General features: G+C 42.8%; 1 protein-coding gene across 12 annotated transcripts in view; it reads left to right on the top strand.

Moving 5' to 3' along the window:
* SDCCAG8 (SHH signaling and ciliogenesis regulator SDCCAG8) overlaps positions 1 to 20,756 on the top strand; it is a 245,777-nt gene that overhangs the window by 48,732 nt on the left and 176,289 nt on the right. For 11 of the 12 annotated variants that reach the window (XR_013553167.2, XR_013553168.2, XM_078440950.2 and 8 more), the window contains exons 8-9: positions 3,020 to 3,208; positions 13,426 to 13,564. Coding sequence is in view for 10 of the 12 variants with exons in the window: in XM_078440950.2 (XP_078297076.2) it covers positions 3,020 to 3,208; positions 13,426 to 13,564 (328 nt within the window). In the remaining 2 variants the exon portion in view is untranslated. The remainder of the gene's footprint in view (positions 1 to 3,019; positions 3,209 to 13,425; positions 13,565 to 20,756) is intronic. The other variant, XM_078440951.2, reaches the window with a different exon arrangement.

Raw genomic sequence — 20,756 nt, 5'->3', positions numbered from 1 at the left:
TCTAAAATGCCTGTGTGATGCAATGAAGGGGGTGAAGGATGTAGGTGTTGTGAAACAGCCTAGGCTACTACTGACCTTCTGATGATCTGTCCGGAGGATCATCTGCTCTGGACCTCGGTTGACGGTGGGAAACTAAGCTGTGGAAAGTGAAACTGTGGATAAGAGAGAGACTGGTTTCTTTTTTTTATTATTTATTTATTTTTGAGAGGCAGAGAGAGACAGAATGTGAGTCAGGGAAGGGCAGAGAGAGAGGGAGACACAGAATCTGAAGCAGGCTCCAGGCTCTGAGCCATCAGCCCAGAGCCCGACGCGGGGCTCGAGCTCACGGACCACGAGATCATGACCTGAGCTGAAGTCAGACACTTAACCATCTGAGCCACCCAGGCCCCCTGAGACTTCTTTATATATAATAAGTTTTCATGTAATTTTTGACATGTTTTTTTTAAAAAATCCCAATAAAACTTATATATGATAGATTAACCATCAGTGATTTATTATGTGTTATGTGTAGAAAAAGTAATAGGAATTGATTTTTTTGTGCATTACAGCTTATTTTAAATAGCAGTAATGGGGGCACCTGGGTGACTCAGTTGGTTAAGCATCTGACTTTGGCTCAGGTCATGATCTCATGGTTTGTGGGTTCAAGCCCCGCATAAGGCTCTGTGCTGACAGCTCAGAGCCTGGAGCCTGTTTCACATTCTGTGTCTCCCTCTCTCTCTGCCCCTCCCTACTCATGCTCTGTCTCTCTCTGTCTCAGAAATAAATAAACATTTTAAAATAAATAAATAAATAGCAGTAATGAAATATATTTCAATCAGAATTTAAAATACTTTTTATAATTTTAATAAGTCTAATTTTAAATAAAATTTAAGATTTTCAGGCCATGTATTGTTTGGAGATGTAAGTAGAGTGATACTAAGAACCAGAGCTCCTGGCTTTTAAGCACACTATCATTCATTTATTTTCATACGCTTTTATGTGTATTAAACCTTTAAACCTTATCCCGATCTCTATGTATATACCTATTTCTATAGATATTTTTTTTTATGAAGAAACCTAATATTTTTTAAATGGCCTAATTTTTGCACTCTTGCTTTTTATCTTGCTTTATTATATTTTGATGTCTAGTGTATTGAGTCTTCAGTTTTAAAAAAATTCTTAACATTTATTTATTTATTTTGAGAGAGAGAGCGAGAACGTGAGCAGGGGAATGGCAGAGAGAGAGGGGGACAGAGGATCTGAAGCAGGCTCTGTGCTGAGAGCAGAGAGCCCAATGTGGGGCTTGAACCCAAGAACTGCGAGATGATGTCCTGAGCTGAAGTCAAGACACTTAACTGACTGAGCCACCCAGGCACCCCAAGTCTCCAGTGTTTAAATTAATATACTTCTAGGTTACTATACTATGGAAATGTGACTTCTGTTGTTTCATTCAGAAGTCAAATATGCCATAGTTAATTACATTAAAATACTACTTTGTAATGACTTTATTCCCTGCATCTTTGTTTTGGTTTTTTTTTTTTTTTTTTTTTTTTGTCTTTTCCTTTAGTGTAACTTAAGAGTACTTAAAGAGGCATTTTCTTTCAGAAAGAGATAAAACCACCACTCTCAGAAACTCTACCTTTTTGGTACCTATTTCTTTTTCTTTTTTGGCATTTCAAGTAATCAAATCTACCTGAGTGTTTTGAATCTGAAACTGACAGAAAGAGTAATGCAGACCCTTTGACTTTGGAATGTGCTTCCAAAGTTATTTTTATAAAGCCTTTTGAAAGTCAGACTTTTTCTACATGGAACTTAAACAGAAAACTAAGTGTGTTGGAAAGAGTATCTTGGGCATGGGACAAAATCAGCTCCCCCCCCCGCCCCCATCCAGAGATGAGGTAGCGTGTGACAGCCAGGTGTCTTGATTATTGGCTTCCCCTCTGTGACAGCAAGTTAAGGTAGCTACAGCTCCCTGAATTTAATAGAAACTGACAACAGAGAGTTGACACAGACAGAGATCACGTGCCTGCTTTCAGGAGTCTAAGTACTTAAGGGCTATTTTCTCCTTTGTAACCTAGGAAGTGGGGTTTTTTTGTTTTGTTTTGTTTTGTGTTTTGTTTTGTTTTTTATACAGTGGGAAAGTCAGTTCTCCAAGTTGATTTTGCCAAAGTTTTATGAGAAGGGGTGGGGGTAGGAATACAACCCATACATTTTATTCTTAAAACAGTCAGCTTGGAGCAAAACCTTTTCCAGGAACTATCTCATATATTAAAACAAACAAAGTAACCACACACACACGCACACACACACACACACACACACACACACACACACACATTTCCTCCGTCCTTTCTTTATCGGGCTGCATATTTCCAGTTAATAGCTTCTACTTACAAGTGTTATGACTGGTAAATTCTATATAACTTCTTTCTGAAAGACGAGAGGAGCCCACTTTCTTTCGAAATAGCTCTTTATAGAACTTTGTGGTTAGATAATTGTTTTTAAGTTCTTTTTTTTCCTCCTAAGGAAGAACGGGCAATAATAAATTACTCATGGACAAAATCCATGAGCTTTATGTAATCTTTTGAGGTACTCTACAAATTTCAAGGGTTAACACTTGGAATAGGGTATTTCTCTCAATACAAGGATGTTTTGTTATATTGCCTTGCCTCTTTATTAATAAAGAGAAACTGTTGAGGATTTGTATTCGCAGTTTTACTTTTGGTTTGTGGGTAATATAATGCCATGGAGATGGGATCCTTTGAAATGAGAGCCAGTATCAAGAGGTAGACTAATCTGTGTTAAAATCTTACAAGAACTTTGGTTAATTACTTAATATATTCAAGCCTCATTTTATCCGAAGTGTCAATTAGGATAATCACGCTTACGTTCAGGGTTGTGGTAAGAATTAATGCGTTATATACAGAGCACCTCATAAGGTAAACACCCATCAGCAATAGTAGGAGTTACCACTGTGATGTTCCAGGTGAAAGTAATGTTCCTGGTCATTTTGCTAGAACTTTCTCTCCCTTCTTTTCAGGAAAGACTTAGCTGAATATCAGAAAAATTGTGAAGATCTTAAAGAGCGACTGAAGCATAAAGAGTCTCTCCTCGCTGCGAATACTTCTAACTGGGTTGGTGGCCTGTGTTTGAAATGTGCTCAGCACGAAGCTGTTCTTTCCCAAACCCATAATAACGTTCACGTGCAGACCATTGAAAGACTGACTAAGTAAGTGTGCTTCTCCACATGGAGAATTGCATCTTTAAAGGAGCGCTGTGTCCCTTTATCCCTGTGCTGTCTCATATGCGATTGACCCTGAGCTTCGAGTGAAATGGACTGGAAACGGTCCCTTCATCAGAGCTTTCTGGAAGACAGAATAGCTGGGTTCTGCCAGGGTTGTGCGATCAGGTCATTTCGGACGAGTGGTCTTACCTCTCTAGGCTTCAGCCTCATCTCAAAGTAAGAGAATGGACGTAAGGAATCTTTACAATTCCCTGCGTGTCTCTGAGTCTATAACTGCAAATCCAGCACTACTTTTAACAAAACTGAGTTTGGAGGCTCTCTTTTGATGTTGTCAAGTCCTGGACTTCCGTGCTGTAGTGTGGGTAGAGTGAGTTCTTATCACGTCTTTGTCTCGTGCCTGCAGTGAAGAGTATTACCAGTGCATTGGAAGAAGGACTCCCTATGTCCCAGTATCAATATTTGAAGATCAACTAAGGACAAGTTACAAATGACCTTTCATGTAGTCCATCTAGGCTGAAATATGACAGTTCTCTGCGCATATCCTTTTTGTCCTATTTTCACTATTCCAGGGAGGTGTTTTCCTGTGGAAAGGTTATCCTGTGCAGTTGAGAATTTTTATCTACAATACTGTCCAGTGGTGTTGGTTCTTATTCCCTGTGCTCAAGGTCACCCCTGTCTGTTTGGACTCATTTAAATAGCTCAAACAGCACCACCTCTGAGAAGTATTCTCTGGCCAACCTCATCCCACCTGGCCTTCAATTGATTTAGGCTCCTGTCTTCCATGATTTTATAATATGTTGGAGGCAGCACGTGTGATCTGTTTTTGTCTGTACGCCTGGCGTCTAGCAGAGGACCTGGCCTGTGGTAGACGCTCCATGAGTGTTTGCTGCTCACAGGACCAGGCATTTTGGTCTTTACTGCTTAACAGTCAGAGATCCTACTGTTGGAACTGGCGTGGAGAATGGAAAGACTTGTTCATTAAAGTCAGACCAGTTTTACTCTATGTTTTGACCTTTGGACAAATTACTTCTCTGCATCTGGTTTGGGGGTTTTACGGGGACGCTTAGCCTCGGGGCCAGAGCACTAGCTTTTGAGTCAGACTGGCTGCTGAGACTTAGACTCTATTCTACCACTAACTACCTGTGTAACCTCACGAAAATTACTGAACCTCTCATGCCTCAATTTCCCCATTTTTAAAATGGAGATAAAAGTACCTAATAGAGTTATTTTGAGGTTTCATTAAAAGAATACCATACACTGCTTAAGACAGTTCCTACCAGGGGCGCCTGGGTGGCGCAGTCGGTTAAGCGTCCGACTTCAGTCAGGTCACGATCTCGCGGTCCGTGAGTTCGAGCCCCGCGTCAGGCTCTGGGCTGATGGCTCGGAGCCTGGAGCCTGTTTCCGATTCTGTGTCTCCCTCTCTCTCTGCCCCTCCCCCGTTCATGCTCTGTCTCTCTCTGTCCCAAAAATAAATAAAAAACGTTGAAAAAAAAAAAAATTTAAAAAAAAAAAAAATAAAAAAAAAAAAAGACAGTTCCTACCAGTGATGTGAATAATTCAGAAAACAACAAAAACACACAAAAACCCAGTTTTTTTATTATTTGGCAGGCCAGATAATAAATGCTCCATAAATTTTAAAACTCCTCTGTACCTCTCCTGTTCCAAAAGAATCAAAATGCCATGGTTTCCACATGTGATTAACCTGTTGGTTTTTGTATAAAAACTGAATTTCTCCAGTATGGACTGACTGATACGTTTTACGATCTCAGCTGATGGTTCTGCTTTTTGTTATATTATATTATTAAATATATTGTTCAGTTATTCTTATAGATTTCACATAACTATGAAATTTATTAAATATATATTAAATATATTTTCAGATACAACTACCATGTGGTACACATTTATATATGTCAAGGACTCTGCCAGGCTGTTTAAAAACATAATCTTTTTTAATCTTAGTAAAGCATTCGTGAGGTAAATATTATTAGCTCCATTTTGTGGCTAGGGAAACTGAGACTCAGATAAGTTAAAATTTTTCCTGTTTACTTTTGAAAAAAAGAGACTTGTTTCACAAAAACAAATTCAAGATGGTTTAAAGACCCAGATCTAATTCAGACTATAAAAATATTAAAAGAAAATGTAGAAAATTATTTTCATGGCATTCAGCTAAAGCCCTGTGCATGGTATGGAAAATGAATGGCATAAAGGAAAAAGGTTATACATTTAACTTCATTTAAAAAAAGCGTTTTCCTTTTAAACGTTTATTTATTTTTGAGAGAGAGTGTGTGCATGTGTGCGATCATGTGGGGGAGGGGAAGAGAGAGAGGAGGACAGAGGATCTGAAATAGGCTCCGTGCTGACAGCAAAGAACCCAACACGAGCCATGAGATCATGACCTGAGCCAAAGTCAGATGCTTAACCGACTGAGCCACCCAGGCACCCCCAAAAGAAACTTTTTATGATACAATAATACAAATTAAAAGACTGGGGAAAATATTTGCATGTTACATAACAAACAGTTGGTATAATGTGTAAAGAACATCCTTTGAAACAAACACAGAGGACAAACTACCCAGTGGCAAAGCGGATAAAGAATAGGAATTGGTGAGCAATGGAAGAGGAAACTGTCAACGTAGGAGAAGGTATTCACTCTGCTTTCATTCAGGGAAAGACAGATTCTTTTTCAAAACCAACCCATCAAATTGGTGAAAATTAAGGAGATTGATAGTGACAGGTACTGGTGAGGCTATGAGTGAGTAATATTTAAGTTGTGTCTTACGTATTTCAACATCACCCCCAAGGAATATGGATATGCAAAATGGAGTAGTTTCAGGGAATGCTTTTACAGCGTTATTTGTAACAGTGTTGTGATATTGTGATATGATCAGAAATACATATTTTGGTCTTCATCTCTAGTTCCTGGCATATAGCTCCCCAAATCCTTATAATTTCTTGGGGTGCCTGGTTGGCGCAGTCGGTTGAGCGTCCGACTTCAGCTCAGGTCATGATCTCGCCGTCCGTGGGTTTGAGCCCCACATCAGGCTCTGTGCTGACAGCTCAGAGCCTAAAGCCTGCTTTGGATTCTGTGTTTCCCCCTCTTTCTACCCCTCCCTGGCTCATGCTCTGTATCTCTCTCTCTCTCTCTCTCAAAAATAAATAAACACTAAAAAAAAATTAAAAAAAAAATCCTTGTAATTTCCTAAAATGGTAAGAACAGAAGGAGCATCCTTTGTTTGGATTTTGTCCCTTGCTCCTGAAATAGCTGTGGAACATAAAGGTGAAAGGAACATCTTTTGTTTTTCTTAATAAGCTTCTTTCAACCACACCTGGGTTTATGTTAATAAGATGACTTCTGGAACCCCAGTACGGACGGGTGTGCCGCTTGCCAGGGGAAGCATCCTGGTGAGTAGAGATTACTCCCCAATCTCTGGGAAATGGGCGGGGACTAGAGATTGAGTTCAATCACCAATGAGTAATGTTTTTATCAATCCTATAGAACCCCCTATAGAACCTATAGAACCCCATGAAAACCCTAAACCATGGGATTTGGAGGGCTTCCGGGTTGGGGACCAAGGTGCTGGGAGGGTGGCATGCCCAGAGCGAGCACGGCAGCCCCACGCCCCTTCCCACATACCTTGCCCTGTGCATCCCTTCTATTTATTTACCTGTTAGTGAATTGTATCCTTTATAATGAATGGGAAAGAGTAAGTAAAGCACTTTCCTGAGTTCTGTGAGCTGTCATAGCAAATTATCAAAGCTGAGGAAGGGGTCAGGAGAACACGTGATTTACGGCCAGTTGTTCAGAAGTACAGGTGACAAGACGGGACTTGAAAGTGGCACCCAAAGCCAGCAGACAGTCTTGTGGGGCTGAGCCTTGCCCTGTGGGGTCTGTGCTGACTCCAGGAAATTAATGTCCCCACTGAGCATCAGGGTCAGTGTCAGTATCTGACACCCCCACACGAGGTGTCAGAAGTGTTGTGAGTATAGAAACTACAGAAGAAACCAAAAGTGTTTCTTTTGGATGTGAACAACTAAATATCCTTCAGAGGTTTGCATCTATTATGTTATGCACAGTAAAAGAAAAAAAGAATGAAATAGATCTAGATGTACTAATGTGGGACTAAGCTCCACAATAGATTTTTTTTTTTAATTTTTTTTTTAACATTTATTTTTATTTTTGAGACAGAGAGAGACAGAGCATGAACGGGGGAGGGTCAGAGAGAGGGAGACACAGAATCTGAAACAGGCTCCAGGCTCTGAGCTGTCAGCACAGAGCCCGACGCGGGGCTCGAACTCACAGACCACGAGATCATGACCTGAGCGGAAGTCGGCCGCTCAACCGACTGAGCCACCCAGGCGCCCCCACAATAGATTTTTGAAGGAAAAACATAACACACATGTGATACACATGTGATACATGAAGAAGACACATGTGATACAAAACTATTTGTATTTTTATTTTTGTAAAAGTCCATACACAACCATACAGTATATTTTCTCCAGGTTCATACATACACATAGAAAAAGGCTTAAAAGGATAAACACTCAGTACTTAACAGTGATGACCACTGGAGAGGTGGAAGAAGGCACTGAAATTGAAAGTATGTGTCGAATGGGTCTTTAACCACATTGGTAATGAATTTTTCAGGGAGAATGTAATGAAAAAATTAACTTAAAAAGGGCAAAAAGCATATTCAAAGTCACACGGATGAAGAGAGGCAGAGTTTAAGTAGTCAAGCACAACCAAACCAAAAATTAAAGGCAGGGTTTCTTTCCCTATTGCCTTTCATGTTACCCTTGTAGGTCATGAGAAAAGTATTTTAAGAGGAAGCTACAATGTTTACATTGATTTCAAGACTGGCAGTCATTTAGAAATTAGATTCTTAGTTCTGTATTCCTTTGTCTCTATCCTAAATTTCAGCTCTTAGCCTTTTAAAATAAATGTCAGCCTTCTCCGTTCAATTTTCTGCTTTGTCAGCACATCATTGGCTCCTGTTCTACTTTAATAACAGAGTGCAGTGGAAGGCCCCTGCTTTTATTGTCAATGAAACCTTTGTCTAGAGGAGTCCTTTGGCCGAAGCTGGTGTTCCACTTCTTTCAATGTGTTAATGCAGAATGCTGAATATTGAGTGTTATGCTCACTTGGAGGAGGGACCAGCCCTCTTTAGGTCTGGATTTCTAGTTTCACGCATAATTAGAAGGTTGAACCCTCAGTGAGCTGCATCATAGAATTCCCTGCATGACTCTAGGATGGAATTAAAAAACAAAAACAAAACAACAAAACTTGTATCCCCAAATATGACAAATCAAGACTTCCCTCCTGGCCTCTACTTGAAATGTGGCATTGTGACACCAGCTGTCAGTTCCTTTGTTGATCTGTGAGCACGGAGTGTATTGGGTATATGACACAGGACTGACTTGAGCCCAGGAAATGAACAGGATCAGCCATGACGTGGAGGCCAGACCACCAGTCTGTTTGTGGCGTTTTGTTAGGGCCGTGAGGACTTTTGTGGAGAGTATACTTAACAACCGTTGATGACACTGGATACACTTAAAAGTTGATCTGAAGTCTTTGTAGTGTTTCTGAACTTCTGCCTTTCGCTCAGGCCTCATTATGCCTTGAGGTCAGTAAGAGGGAAGGTAACCCCTCCTTTTCGCTTAATGATCAAAACGGCTTCGAATGATAATCAAGATGGAATTGCTTTATATTAAATTCTTTTCTGTAGTTGATAGTGCCTTGGAGAAGTTTCAGCGTACTGCTCAGAAAGGAGAAGTAATTACTACTGTACTATCCTGGGACTTTAGTCCAGCTTGTGATTTTTCGAGTGGGTCTTGGCACAGTCGTGTATAGTTGGCTTTGAGAGACCGTGGCAGGAACTTCCCAGAAATGAGGAACAAGGAGATGTTGTAGTCAGCCTTCTAGACCTTCTTTTAAAAAAACAGGGATAATACTGACTAATGATGCTTAATGATGCTTGAAACTGGTACTCACTGTGGAATAACTGAGGAACTAAAGGCATTTCGTAGGCACTTTATATTTCAAGAGGAAGCTCATGCCTATATAGCAGACTGTCTCTTTACCTTATTTTAAGGTTTTTTTTTTTTTTAAATGCTTATTTATTTTTGAGAGAGAGAGTGAGCGTGCACAAGTTGGGGGAGGGGCAGAGAGGGGGGAGACACAGAATCCGAAGCAGGCTCCAGGCTCCGAGCTGTCAGCACAGAGCCCATCGCGGGGCTCGAACTCACAGACCGCGAGATCGTGACCTGAGCTGAAGTTGGACGCTTAACCGACTGAGCCACCCAGGCGCCCCTCTTTTCCTTATTTTAAACATTTGACCATGATTATTCAGGGACTCCCTCCGTTCTCATTGCTCTCACTGTTGCTCTGCATTCCTTAAACACCCCATGCACATCTTGTTAGTTGGTTTGTCTGAGAACTCACACCCAGGCTCCTTGCCTCATCTTCTGCTTTAGTTGCTCTCTCAGCAGCATTGAGGCCGTACTGCTTGCTTTGCTTCAGAAAACTCCTTGATAACGTACATGGTGTTGGTTAAGCACTCACAGAACTCTGGCCTTGGGAGACGGTGATATGGAGAGCTGCCATCTCACGTTCACACTCATAGGCCACGTGTGTTTATACAGCTTCCCACTGGGAGAGACGCACTCAGGCCTGGCTCTGGGCTGGGCCTGCGGACTGGGAGCTCTGGACAGGCCTGCAGCTGCCTGTGTAGTTATCCTGGGTGCTGGGATTGGCTGCTCCCGAGGGCCAGGTCATGAGGAGTGGAGTGGGGCTGATAAAGGGGAGCTAAATCAAGAAGGTGACATAGGAACGGGACCGGAAGCAAGGCATGGTGTTGAAGACAGGGCTGAGATGCCCAGAGCTGGGTTCATTCCGAACTCATCTTGCTGTTGAGATGTGGGCTGGCTGAGTTGAGACGACGCAAAACAGAAAATGCAGCGACTGAGTGGGTTATTGCAGATCACCCAAGTGGCTTCCTGTACTGGTGCAGTTTAGGCATCTCTCTCTCCTGATGAAGCTCAGCTTCCCAGTGGTCTGAAGGCCACCTGAAAGCATGTGGTACATTTCTCTGACAGAACATTGGAGTGTGTCCAGTGGCTCCACAGGTTTTCAGTACAATCATTTTATGGGCTCACTGTTGAATGATGAGTTTAACAAGACATCAGTATTTGGGGCTGTTTCTCTTTGATGATTGTCTGTGGTCTGAAGTTGGTGGGCTGATAGTCTGAAAAATTTTTTGAACCAGAGCAACAAAACTCCTTAGTTTCCAATTCTAAGTAGCCTAGTGACTTTTTAAATTTAGATCATGCAATACTAGAACTGGGAGGAGTTTTACTTTACCTCTTTGATGCCCTCCTGTGGCAGGATCACTACTCACCCACTTGGTCTTTGTCCTCTGTTACACTGAATATCTACTATCTGGCAGACTCCTCTTAACAAGAGGACACACACTGAAAAGAGATTAAACATATTAAGCATTAAGTCTCCTGTAAGAAGCAAATTTGTTGGATTTTGATCCTGTTGTGATCTGTCAGCATACTATAAACACTGAGCTTTTCTGTTAATTCTTTTTAGTTGAAACTTTGGCTTCAATGATGCCACGGTGCCAGGAACAGATCAGAGCATCACTGAATAGTAACTTGGGTCTCTTAGTCGGTCGTACAACCTTAAGAAAGGTGACTATATGATGCCCATTTTGACTTGCTGCCCTTAAAGAGTAAATTTTTATCTTATTCTAGAATCGTAGGTTCTAGTTGGATTGCATACTTTTTCTTTTTCTTTTTCTTTTTCTTTTTCTTTTTCTTTTCTTTTTCTTTTTCTTTCTTAAGTAGGCTTTACACCCAGCACAGAGCCCAACGTGGGGCTTGAACTCACAACCTTGAGATCAAGGGTTGGACGCCCCACTGACTGAACCACCCCTGGACCGCATATTCTTTTTTTTTTATTATTTAACTTTTTTAAAAGTTTATTTATTTATTTTGAGAAGTGGGGAGGGGCAGGGAGGAACAGGGAAGAGAGAGAATCCCAAGCAGGCTCTGCACTGTCAGTGCAGAGCCCGATGTGGTACTTGATCTCAGAACCATGAGATCATGACCCGAGCAGAAATCAAGAGTCAGGAGGCTTAACCCACTGAGCCACCCAGGCACCCTGACTGCATATATTTTTTTAATGCTTATTTATTTTTGAGAGAGACAGAGTGAGAGCAAGGGAGGGGCAGAGAGAGAGGGAGACAAAGGATCCGAAGCAGGCTCCAGGCTCTGAGCTGTCAGCACAGAGCCCAATGAGGGGCTCAAACCCACAAATCGGGAGATTACGACCTGAACTGAAATCAAGTGTCAGAAGCTTAACCAACTGAGCCACCCAGGAACTCTCACTGCATAGTCTTAATGAACCTAGTCCCCTTTCATGTTAGAGCTTTTTTGGTATGAAAATAGGCATACATTCACTTTTGCCTTCACATAATCTATTTTTTCCTTAACCAGAACAATTTAACCATGCTTTGACTCTTCTACTTTTTCACATAATCATTGTGTTGGTTAGATTTGACCAAAATAACGAACTCCATTTTCTTTCCCTTTAGAACAAAAGAATTAAAGACAAATTATTTTTCTCAATTTAAAACAAACCAGGAAATTCTAAATTGAAGATCGCTATGCTCCCATGAATTTTATATTTGCAGCAGTGCTTTTTTTTTTAACAAAAAGATCATTTATGAAACTGCTAATAATTGTAACTTTGTTCAGTATTACATATTTCTTAAAATATGACTGCTTTCCAAATACCACAAATAGTTCAAATTATTTTGTCTTAAGAGATTTTTTTTTTTTTTACATGGAGTCATTGGTTAATTCTGAAAGCCACTCAAACTCAAAGACTATAATCTTTGAAATCATTGCTCCTTAAAGGTTGCTAAATTAAAAGAAAAAAAAATCAGAATTGGCTCTCTCCCAGTAGTTTGGAACTTGGCCCAAAAAAAAAAAAAAAAAAAAAAAAAAGGAAACTTCAAGCAGTTACTTTCACTGAATTTGAAACCATGGTTTAAACTTGAGCTCTCAAACAAAGCATGGAATAGCATACATAGGAGCCCAACTTAGAGTTCTTTGCTTTGTGTGTATAGAAATTTGCCCACCTCATTTTCTCTTTGGTCAGCTGGTCATTTTCATCCAGTGGATAAATTCCAAATATCCTAAAGTCTTATACGGGATTTATTTAACCCATGGGACTGGGCCTTTGCTATGTTACATGCCAAAGTGTTTTGGCATCTGGTTCCATCTGTCCCCAAGGACAGAGGGCTTCTGAGAATTGCTGACAAGGGTGTGGGACCAGGCAGCGGTCCAACCCAGCAGGATGGGATTTTGTTAAATCGTGAGCATTCTCTGTGGAACCAGACCATTTGAGGGATTCAGTAGTACCACCCTTCGAAAGAAGAAATGGGTTCATAAGTAAGTGAAAGAATTTAATTGAAAGAGTAGGGCAGGGGCACCTGGTGGCTTAGTCAGTCAAGCGTCCGACTCTTGATTTCAGCTCAGGTCATCTCACAGTCATGAGATCGAGCCCTGTGTTGGGCTCTGCACTGAACGTGAAGCCTGCTTGAGATTCTCTCTCCCTCTCCTCCTGCCTCTCCCGCTCGTGGTCTCTCTGTTTCTCTCTCTCTCTCTCTCTCTCTCTCTCTCTCTCTCTCAAAGTAAAAAGAGAGAGAGAGAGAAAGGTCAAAAAGAGGATGGTGGAGAAAGACAAAAAGGAAAGGACCTATTTGTTCAGATAAATGCGTGGGGAGTCAGCAGTGTAGACAAGGCCTTAGCAGGCCCTGAACCTGTGTACAGCCCCCACCTTCTCTGTCTTATTCCTTTTTTTCCTCCCAGCCCCCAACCTTTTAATTTGTAGACTAACTTCCTCTTTTCTGGGCTTGAATCTGCAGCCCGCAGTGCGCTCATCCTCTCCACAATAGGTGGTTGTCCCTCCAGACGCAGTCCTGCCATGAAGGCTCAACCTTTCTGGCCCCACTGCATGCACCTCGCCAGGGGAGGACAGAGGGCCTTTCTCCAGGGTGTGCTTTAGGACGTGCTAAGCCGGCCCACCCTGGCTCTTCTTCTGTGTGTTCATGCCTTTTTCTTCCTGACTCACGAATACATGATCGTGTGACCATTTCTTGTTTTGAATGTTCTTTTTGTGCTGACAGGGAAAGAGATGACTTAATGTCTGCACTAGTTTCCGTCAGGAGCATCTTGACAGACGTGCAGGAAAGAGAAGCCGGCGCTTATGAGCAGGTGAAGCAAGCCGTGCAAGTGGCCGAGGAAGCCAATTTCGAGAAGACCAAGGCAAGTCTCAGAAGATCAAAATTAAGGCAGCCTGTCACTGCTCTTTTTTCTCCTCCAAGTATTCCTGTGGCTGTTCATCGTTAACTAAACTCTTTTTTTCGAAACATGCAAAGCAAAGACCAGTGTTTTAGTGTTGGCTTTGCTGAATTAAACAGATTTCCTGTTGGTAGAATTCTTAGTCCTCTGCAAATCCTCTTGTTATATCGCTGTTCAGAGAATAGAGTGCGACATGGCAAGGCACTTGGAGAGACTTGCATGCCTCACCTTTTCGTTTGCTGGTGATTTCACGTGCTGTGAAGATCTTAACTACATTTGTACACATTCAAGTATGACTGCAGACAAATGTTTCTCCTCCATGCATGGGAGATTTTGAGAACATCCAAATATGCCACAGATAATGGGTAATATATGTGTATGGAATAGCATCTTTAGCAATGAATGAGTCCGGACGCCTGGATGCTAAATCAAACACATTGAGTGATCGTGATAATGACAGTAATAGTTACCACTTCATGATCAGGCAGTGTCATAAGCACTTTGAATTATGGGAGGTTATCGTGGATTCCTTGCTCCGTCTGAGTCCACCGAAGTTGCCATGTATTCTCCCTAGCCATACCAGCCACGCTTCGAGTAGCTAGTGATTACTGTATTGGACGGTGTGGATATAGAACATTTCTGTGAAGCGTTCTGTTGGATAGCTTTGGTCTAAGCCATAGAGCAGCAGCAGTATTTTATTAAGGTATGGGCTCTTCAACTCTCTCTTTAGCTCCTCAGTCACTGCCTTATCCATTTGTCTCCATCCAGTTCATCCGTGACTCTTCCCAGACCACTGGCCCTCACTGCTTTCATTACTAATGCCCCTGTGCCTCTGAAAGTTCTATTCATTCAGACCAAGCTCCCTTATATGCTTTGTCTTCTCAAACACTCCTAGTTCTTCACTTGTACTGAACTCTAGCTGTCCCTCGATGACACCGTGACCCTCCAACCCTCCGGTGAAGGCCCTTTGCCACTCCCATCGCCTCATCTGGCTGTGATGGAGCGATCAGCATCCTCTCCCTCCTTACTGCCGTTTCCAGGCCTTTGTTTTATCATCTACGTTAGTGGCCATTCCTCTTTGAAATCATTGCTGTCTCTCCTCTCCCTGATTTTAATCAATATAAACTCTCAATCTTAGATGTCACTATTTGAGACTTATTTTAAAGAAAATCATCCATTTTATTACTTGGGTTTATAAAATAGTTGTTGGCTATTTGATACTTTTTAAGAGCGTTAGCATCTGACCCTTTTCTCCCTTGTCTTTGTCTGTTCAGGCTGCTGTAACAGAACTTAAACAGCAAATATTTCTTTCTCACAGTTCTGGGGGCTGGTGAGCCCAAGATCAAGGCACCAGCAGATCTGGTATCTGGTGAGGGCTTGCTTCCTGGCTCATACGTGGCTGTCTTCTTATTGTGTCCTCATATGGCCAAGGGGGTGAGGGAGCTCTCTGGGGCCTCTTCTATAAGGGCACTAATCCTATTCATGAGGGATCCCTCCTAAGGATCTAATAACCTCCCGAAGGCCAAACATCCTTATACCATCGCGTTGGGGGTTAGGTTTCAACACATAAATTTTGGAGGGGCACACACTTGGAGTCCATAGCATGCTTCACTGACCTCCTCGGATCATCCTGAAAGGTCTCTACATCCCTGTTGTTAATACACACAACACTGTAATCCCAGCACACTTTGGCGTGCTTACCTCTAGCGCCTTCCCTGTTCTGCAGTGACTGCCGTGAGAACTGGTATGTCCGTGGGATCTCAAACTCTGCAGTGCTCTCTCTGACCAGAGCCTCTCTCTGCCTCGTCATCCCCATTAAACCTACTCACTGTCCTCATTCCTGCTTCTCCTTCAGCTTCATCTCACATCTTGTTTTAACTGTTGTCTCCAGGCTGGTCTTCTTCTCTTTCCATTTAAATATGAATTTTATGTTCCCAACTGAACTCATTACATTTGCTCCCCCCAAACTGCTGTGTTCTCTGTCCATTGAATGGCACTTTCATCCACTACCGTGCCCTGACCGGAAAGCTGGTTGGTCATCCCCCGCTTCTCGCCTGACTTCCAGTCACTAAGTACACGTCTTAGTTTCTGAACTTCTCTTGAATTCCTTCCTCACTGTCCCCTCTCTTGTTCAGCACACCGTCCTCTCTGGACTTATGAATTACGACATCCTCTTCCTTTGCCCTGTTCCCTGCACTGCGGCTACAAGTGATCTTTCTTTAAGGCAGATTTGACCCTGGGACTCTTTGACTTAAAATCTGTCCAGGATTGCCCACTGCCTCAGGACAGTCTCCAAACCCTTTCACAGACTTCCCGAGGTCTGTCATGTGCTTCCTTCCAGCCCTTCCATGTCACTTATTACTCTCCTCCAACAGACGTGGCCACTGTTAGCTTGCAAAGGCAGCTGAGTGTAGGGGTTGGACAAGGTCTTATTAGAGTTAGCAGACCTAGATTCAGCTTTGGAGCCCCGCCATTCACCAGCTGCGTGACCTAGGACAACTTACTTAATTCCCCAGGCCACGGTTTTTCCTCATGTGTAACATGGAGATGATGTCTGACTTTGAGGATTGTTCATGAGGACTGCATGTAATTGACTGATTGATTTTAAAACTTAAGTTTTATTTATTTATTTTGAGAAAGAGAGAGAGAACCTGTGGGGAAGGGGCAGAGAGAGAGGGAGACAGGATATAAAGCAGACTCTGTGCTGACAGCGGTGAGCCTGATCTGGGGCTCGAACTCACAAACCGTGAGATCATGACCTGAGCCGAAGTCGGACGCTTAACCCACTGAGCTGCCCAGGCACCCCCATTGAGGACTACATCTTAAAGTGGAAATCTGTTATCTTGTAGAAACTTGGACACACAGTATTTTCTCAGTAACTAGGTGATGGTGATGCCTCCTGATCACCCTGTTTATGCCCTGCTTTTTAGCCCCTGGGCCTTTGCACATGTTGTACAAATTCTTCTTCACTTCCTACCTGGATATTTTCTCCCATCTTTCAGGTCTGCTACTCCAGAATATCTCTGGGGGCACCTGGGTGGCTCAGTTGGTTAAGCATCCGACTTCGGCTCAGGTCATGATCTCACAATTCGTGAGTTTCAGCCCCACCTTTGGTGAGCTAAAGCCCCGCTTCTGGTGAGCCCCACTTCCCTCTCTCTCTCTCTCTCTCTCTCTCTCTCTGCCTGCAGTGGGATTCTCTCTCTCTCTCTCTGCCCCTCACTCACTTGCACCCTCTCTCTTTAAGAAAAAAAAGAAAAGAAAATCTCTGTTCTCCCGTGCCTAGATTTGATGTACCTCTTATGTGTCTGTAGAGCAGGGTTTCTCCACCTTGGCATTATTGACATTGTGGACTTTAACATAATTCTTTGTTGTACAGGCTATCCTGCCCGCATGCCATAGGATATCTAGCAGCAACTCTTGCCTCTGTTCACTGGATGCCAACAGCATACCTCCTGTTCCCCAAGTTCTGACAACCAAGGATATCTCCATACATTGCTACAGCTTCCCAGAGTGTGTGTGCGTGTGTGTATGCATGCGGAATCGCCTCCAGCTAAGAACAACTCTCATTACAGCATTTATCAAAGCATATTATTATTCCTTGTTTGTCTTTATCTTTCATTAAGCTTTAAAATTTCTGCCAGGAAGGAACTTACCCATCTCGATCACTATGAAATCTTTAGTACCTTGCATAGTGCTTGGCCCCTGATGGTACCCAGCATCCACTCACTAAGGAAATTGCAACCTGTTTTCACTAACAGTCTAGAATTCTCTTATTCTTATCTTTCCGGTTTACCCACTTTGCCGGTGCCAAGCGAAAGCCCGATCGCACTTTTTTTTTTTTTTATTGCTACTTTCAGCCTGTCAAGCATTGCTGAAGAAAGCCACAGAATGAATTCCACGGGAGAGTGGTACTGGTCACCTTTGGTTGTTTAGAAGTACCGTTTAGCAATTCTTTCCTTTGTAGTTGACTGCCTTCACCACTCAAGGCAGGAATTTTACTTCCCACGCTTCCCCAGCTCCGCTGTTAGCTCATCACTCCATGGCCAACCTATGTCATTGACATCACAACCAACTGACAAGAGCTCCTTCACCACCTTTTCATCCCTCAAACGTGTCTTCTGCTCATTTTTTCTTGCTCATCTGGCCCTCTTACTTCCCAAGATGGATCTCTTTCTCTAAGTTCTTGAAGCCTCCTGCTTGGAGGATTTCAGGGAGTCTGAGCCATTAGTCACCACATCTTGTATCTTCTGTCCCTCCCTCTCCTCTGTTTCCCCTGTCATCCTGTCTACAGCTGTTATTCTTGTTTAAACAAACAAGAGGCAGCCTTCCCTTGATCAGCTTCCACGTAATTGCCTACCTTCCCACCTCCATTTTACTGGCGGACCTTTCAAAACAGCTCTCTGTTCCCTTCTGAACACACTGCAGTCAGGCGTTCAACAAAATGTAGTCTGATTTCATGCTACTGAATTGCTCACTCAGTGGTCACCACTCATTTCCTGATTACTAAACCCGGTGACCTCATCTCTGCCTTCATTCGACTCCAGCTCTGCCGTCTAGGAAGCCATTGGCTGGCCTGTTATAAACACGTCCTCTTTTCCCCTTGATTTATCTGATATTTACTCCTGTGGGAGTCATCCTCTTTGTATGCTTTTTCTTCTCCTCTCCATCTCTTTTCTCTTATTTTCCACAAGCCTTCAACACCGACATTCCTCAGTCAGGAGTTCCTTCCACCCGTGTCGTCCTAATTGCCAAGAATTTGTCTCTCCAAAATCCTCCCTTCATTGGAACACCCCCACCCTGTGCCTTTAGCTGTACCAGCCCTCCTGAGCACCACACCCCCGTTTCTTGCTGCTCCTAGACCCCTGTATATGGGTGATATTCCATTAGCATCTGAAAATCTGCACAAATTATTGTTCCTCTCTATTTTCCTGTCCACCACTCCTTTTCCTTCTACCATTTTCTGTATTCTCCTCGGATACTGGCTCCCTCATCTTACCAACAGCCCTGGCTCACAGCCTCTAAAATATCTTGGCTTCTCCCCATCCCTCGCTCTCAACATCCAATCAGTTGCCAAGCTCTCGGTTTTTTGAGTCTTTTCCTAAGCTATGCCCACCCTTTCCTTCCTGGCTCAAGTCCTAACATACTGTTACGCAACCTATGTAGATGATTGCATTAGCTTTCTACTGGTCTTGCTCAGGCCTCTTCCAGTTCCAGTATATCTTTCCCACTGTTGCCAAAGTCCTCCTCAGTTGTAACGCTCCCTGTTCTGGGAGCTCCCTTCTTGCAGTACAATAAAAGCATGACCTGCCAGATCTTTTACAATATGTCCCCCCACCCCCCGCTATTTTTCACTACACTCTTTCATATGACCTGTGCTGTTTCCTGAATGTGACCTACAGTTTTCCTGAATGTGACTTACAAGGTCAGGAATGTGACCTTCCTGAATGTGACCATGAATTTGCTTATGCTACACTTTACAGCACTGTATTGATCTATCTATTCAACCTGTGAGGCTCAACTCAGGTGGCAGTCTTCCCCAAAGTTTTCCCCAGCCCCTTCTTGTTTGAATTAATCTCTTCCTCCTCCATATTTGACTGAGCTGTATAGAATTTTGGTAGCTGTTTACATAGCTCTCACCACCAAAAGACCTTAAAAGTCAGGTCTGTGACATCTATCACTATATCCTTCACATGTTCATTGCACAATGTTTGTTGAATTGAATTAAAGTCAATTGTTAGCTTTAACTATGAATATGAATTTTGTAATTAGTGCTTTTAAAAATTTAACAGTTAAGAACAAAAGAAGCTATTGTGTATTGGGAATCCAAGGCATTTTTCATTCAATTAGTAAGTAGTGCAGAACCAATTTCTAAGCATCATTGAATTAGTAATAATGCAGGGACTGATTTCCAAGCAGTTTACAAAATACAATGCAGATCTACTAGTTTTTATCTCTCAGGGATGTTACAACATATTAGGGATTTTGCTTCGTGAGAGTAAAGAGTAAAATGGCATTTTAATTTTAAAAACAACTACTTGATTGTTGAGCCCCTCTTCTATCTAGTTCCTTGACTGTTGTTGCCATCTAGTGTTCCATTTTGCATATTGCATTCTAAGTAAGTACATGGAATTATTTTATGTTATATACTTACATTGACAATGGCAGTGAAAACCTAAGGATTTTATAAGAAAATAAATCTATAACACGAGAAAGTTGTAATGCCATGCGTAGATTCAGCTGTGGAATCGCTCTATTCTACCACTTTTTTTTTTTTAATTTTTTTTTACTTTTATTTATTTTTGGGACAGAGAGAGACAGAGCATGAATGGGGGAGGGGCAGAGAGAGAGGGAGACACAGAATCAGAAGCAGGCTCCAGGCTCTGAGCCATCAGCCCAGAGCCCGAGGCGGGGCTCGAACTCACGGACCGCGAGATCGTGACCTGAGCTGAAGTCGGACGCTCAACCGACTAAGCCACCCAGGCGCCCCATCTATTCTACCACTTTTTAAAAAAAAAATTTTTTTTTAACGTTTTTTATTTATTTTTGAGACAGAGAGAGACAGAGCATGAACAGGGCAGGGGCAGAGAGAGAGGGAGACACAGAACTGGAAGCAGGCTCCAGGCTCTGAGCCATCAGCCCAGAGCCCGATGCGGGGCTCGAACTCACGGACCCTGAGATCGTGACCTGAGCCAAAGTCGGATGCTCAACCGACTGAGCCACCCAGGCGCCCCTCTACCACTTTTTTTTTTTTAACGTTTATTTATTTTTGAGACAGAGAGAGACAGAACATGAACAGGGGAGGGTCAGAGAGAGAGGGAGACACAGAATCTGAAACGGGCTCTGGGCTCTGAGCTGTCAGCACAGAGCCCGATGCAGGGCTCGAACTCACAGACCGTGAGATCATGACCTGAGCCGAAGTCAGCTGCTTAACCAACTGAGCCACCCAGGCGCCCCTACCACTTTTTAAGTCTGTGATCTTGGGCAAGTTACTTAATGTCTCAAAGCTGCTCAGTTTCTTCAGCTGAGTGATAACAGCTATTTAAAATTCGGGGCACCTGGGGAGGCCCAGTCATTGAAGCCTCCAACTTCTGCTCAGGTCATCGTCTTGCGGTTCATGGGTTTGAGCCCCGTGTTGAGCTCTGTGCTGACAGCTCAG

This window comes from Panthera onca, chromosome F1 (genome assembly GCF_046562875.1).
Source record: "Panthera onca isolate mPanOnc1 chromosome F1, mPanOnc1 haplotype 2, whole genome shotgun sequence".
In the NCBI taxonomy this organism is placed as follows: domain Eukaryota; kingdom Metazoa; phylum Chordata; class Mammalia; order Carnivora; family Felidae; genus Panthera; species Panthera onca.
The sequence above is the reverse complement of the archived record's forward strand: the minus strand, read 5'-3'. Positions and strand labels throughout refer to the sequence as shown.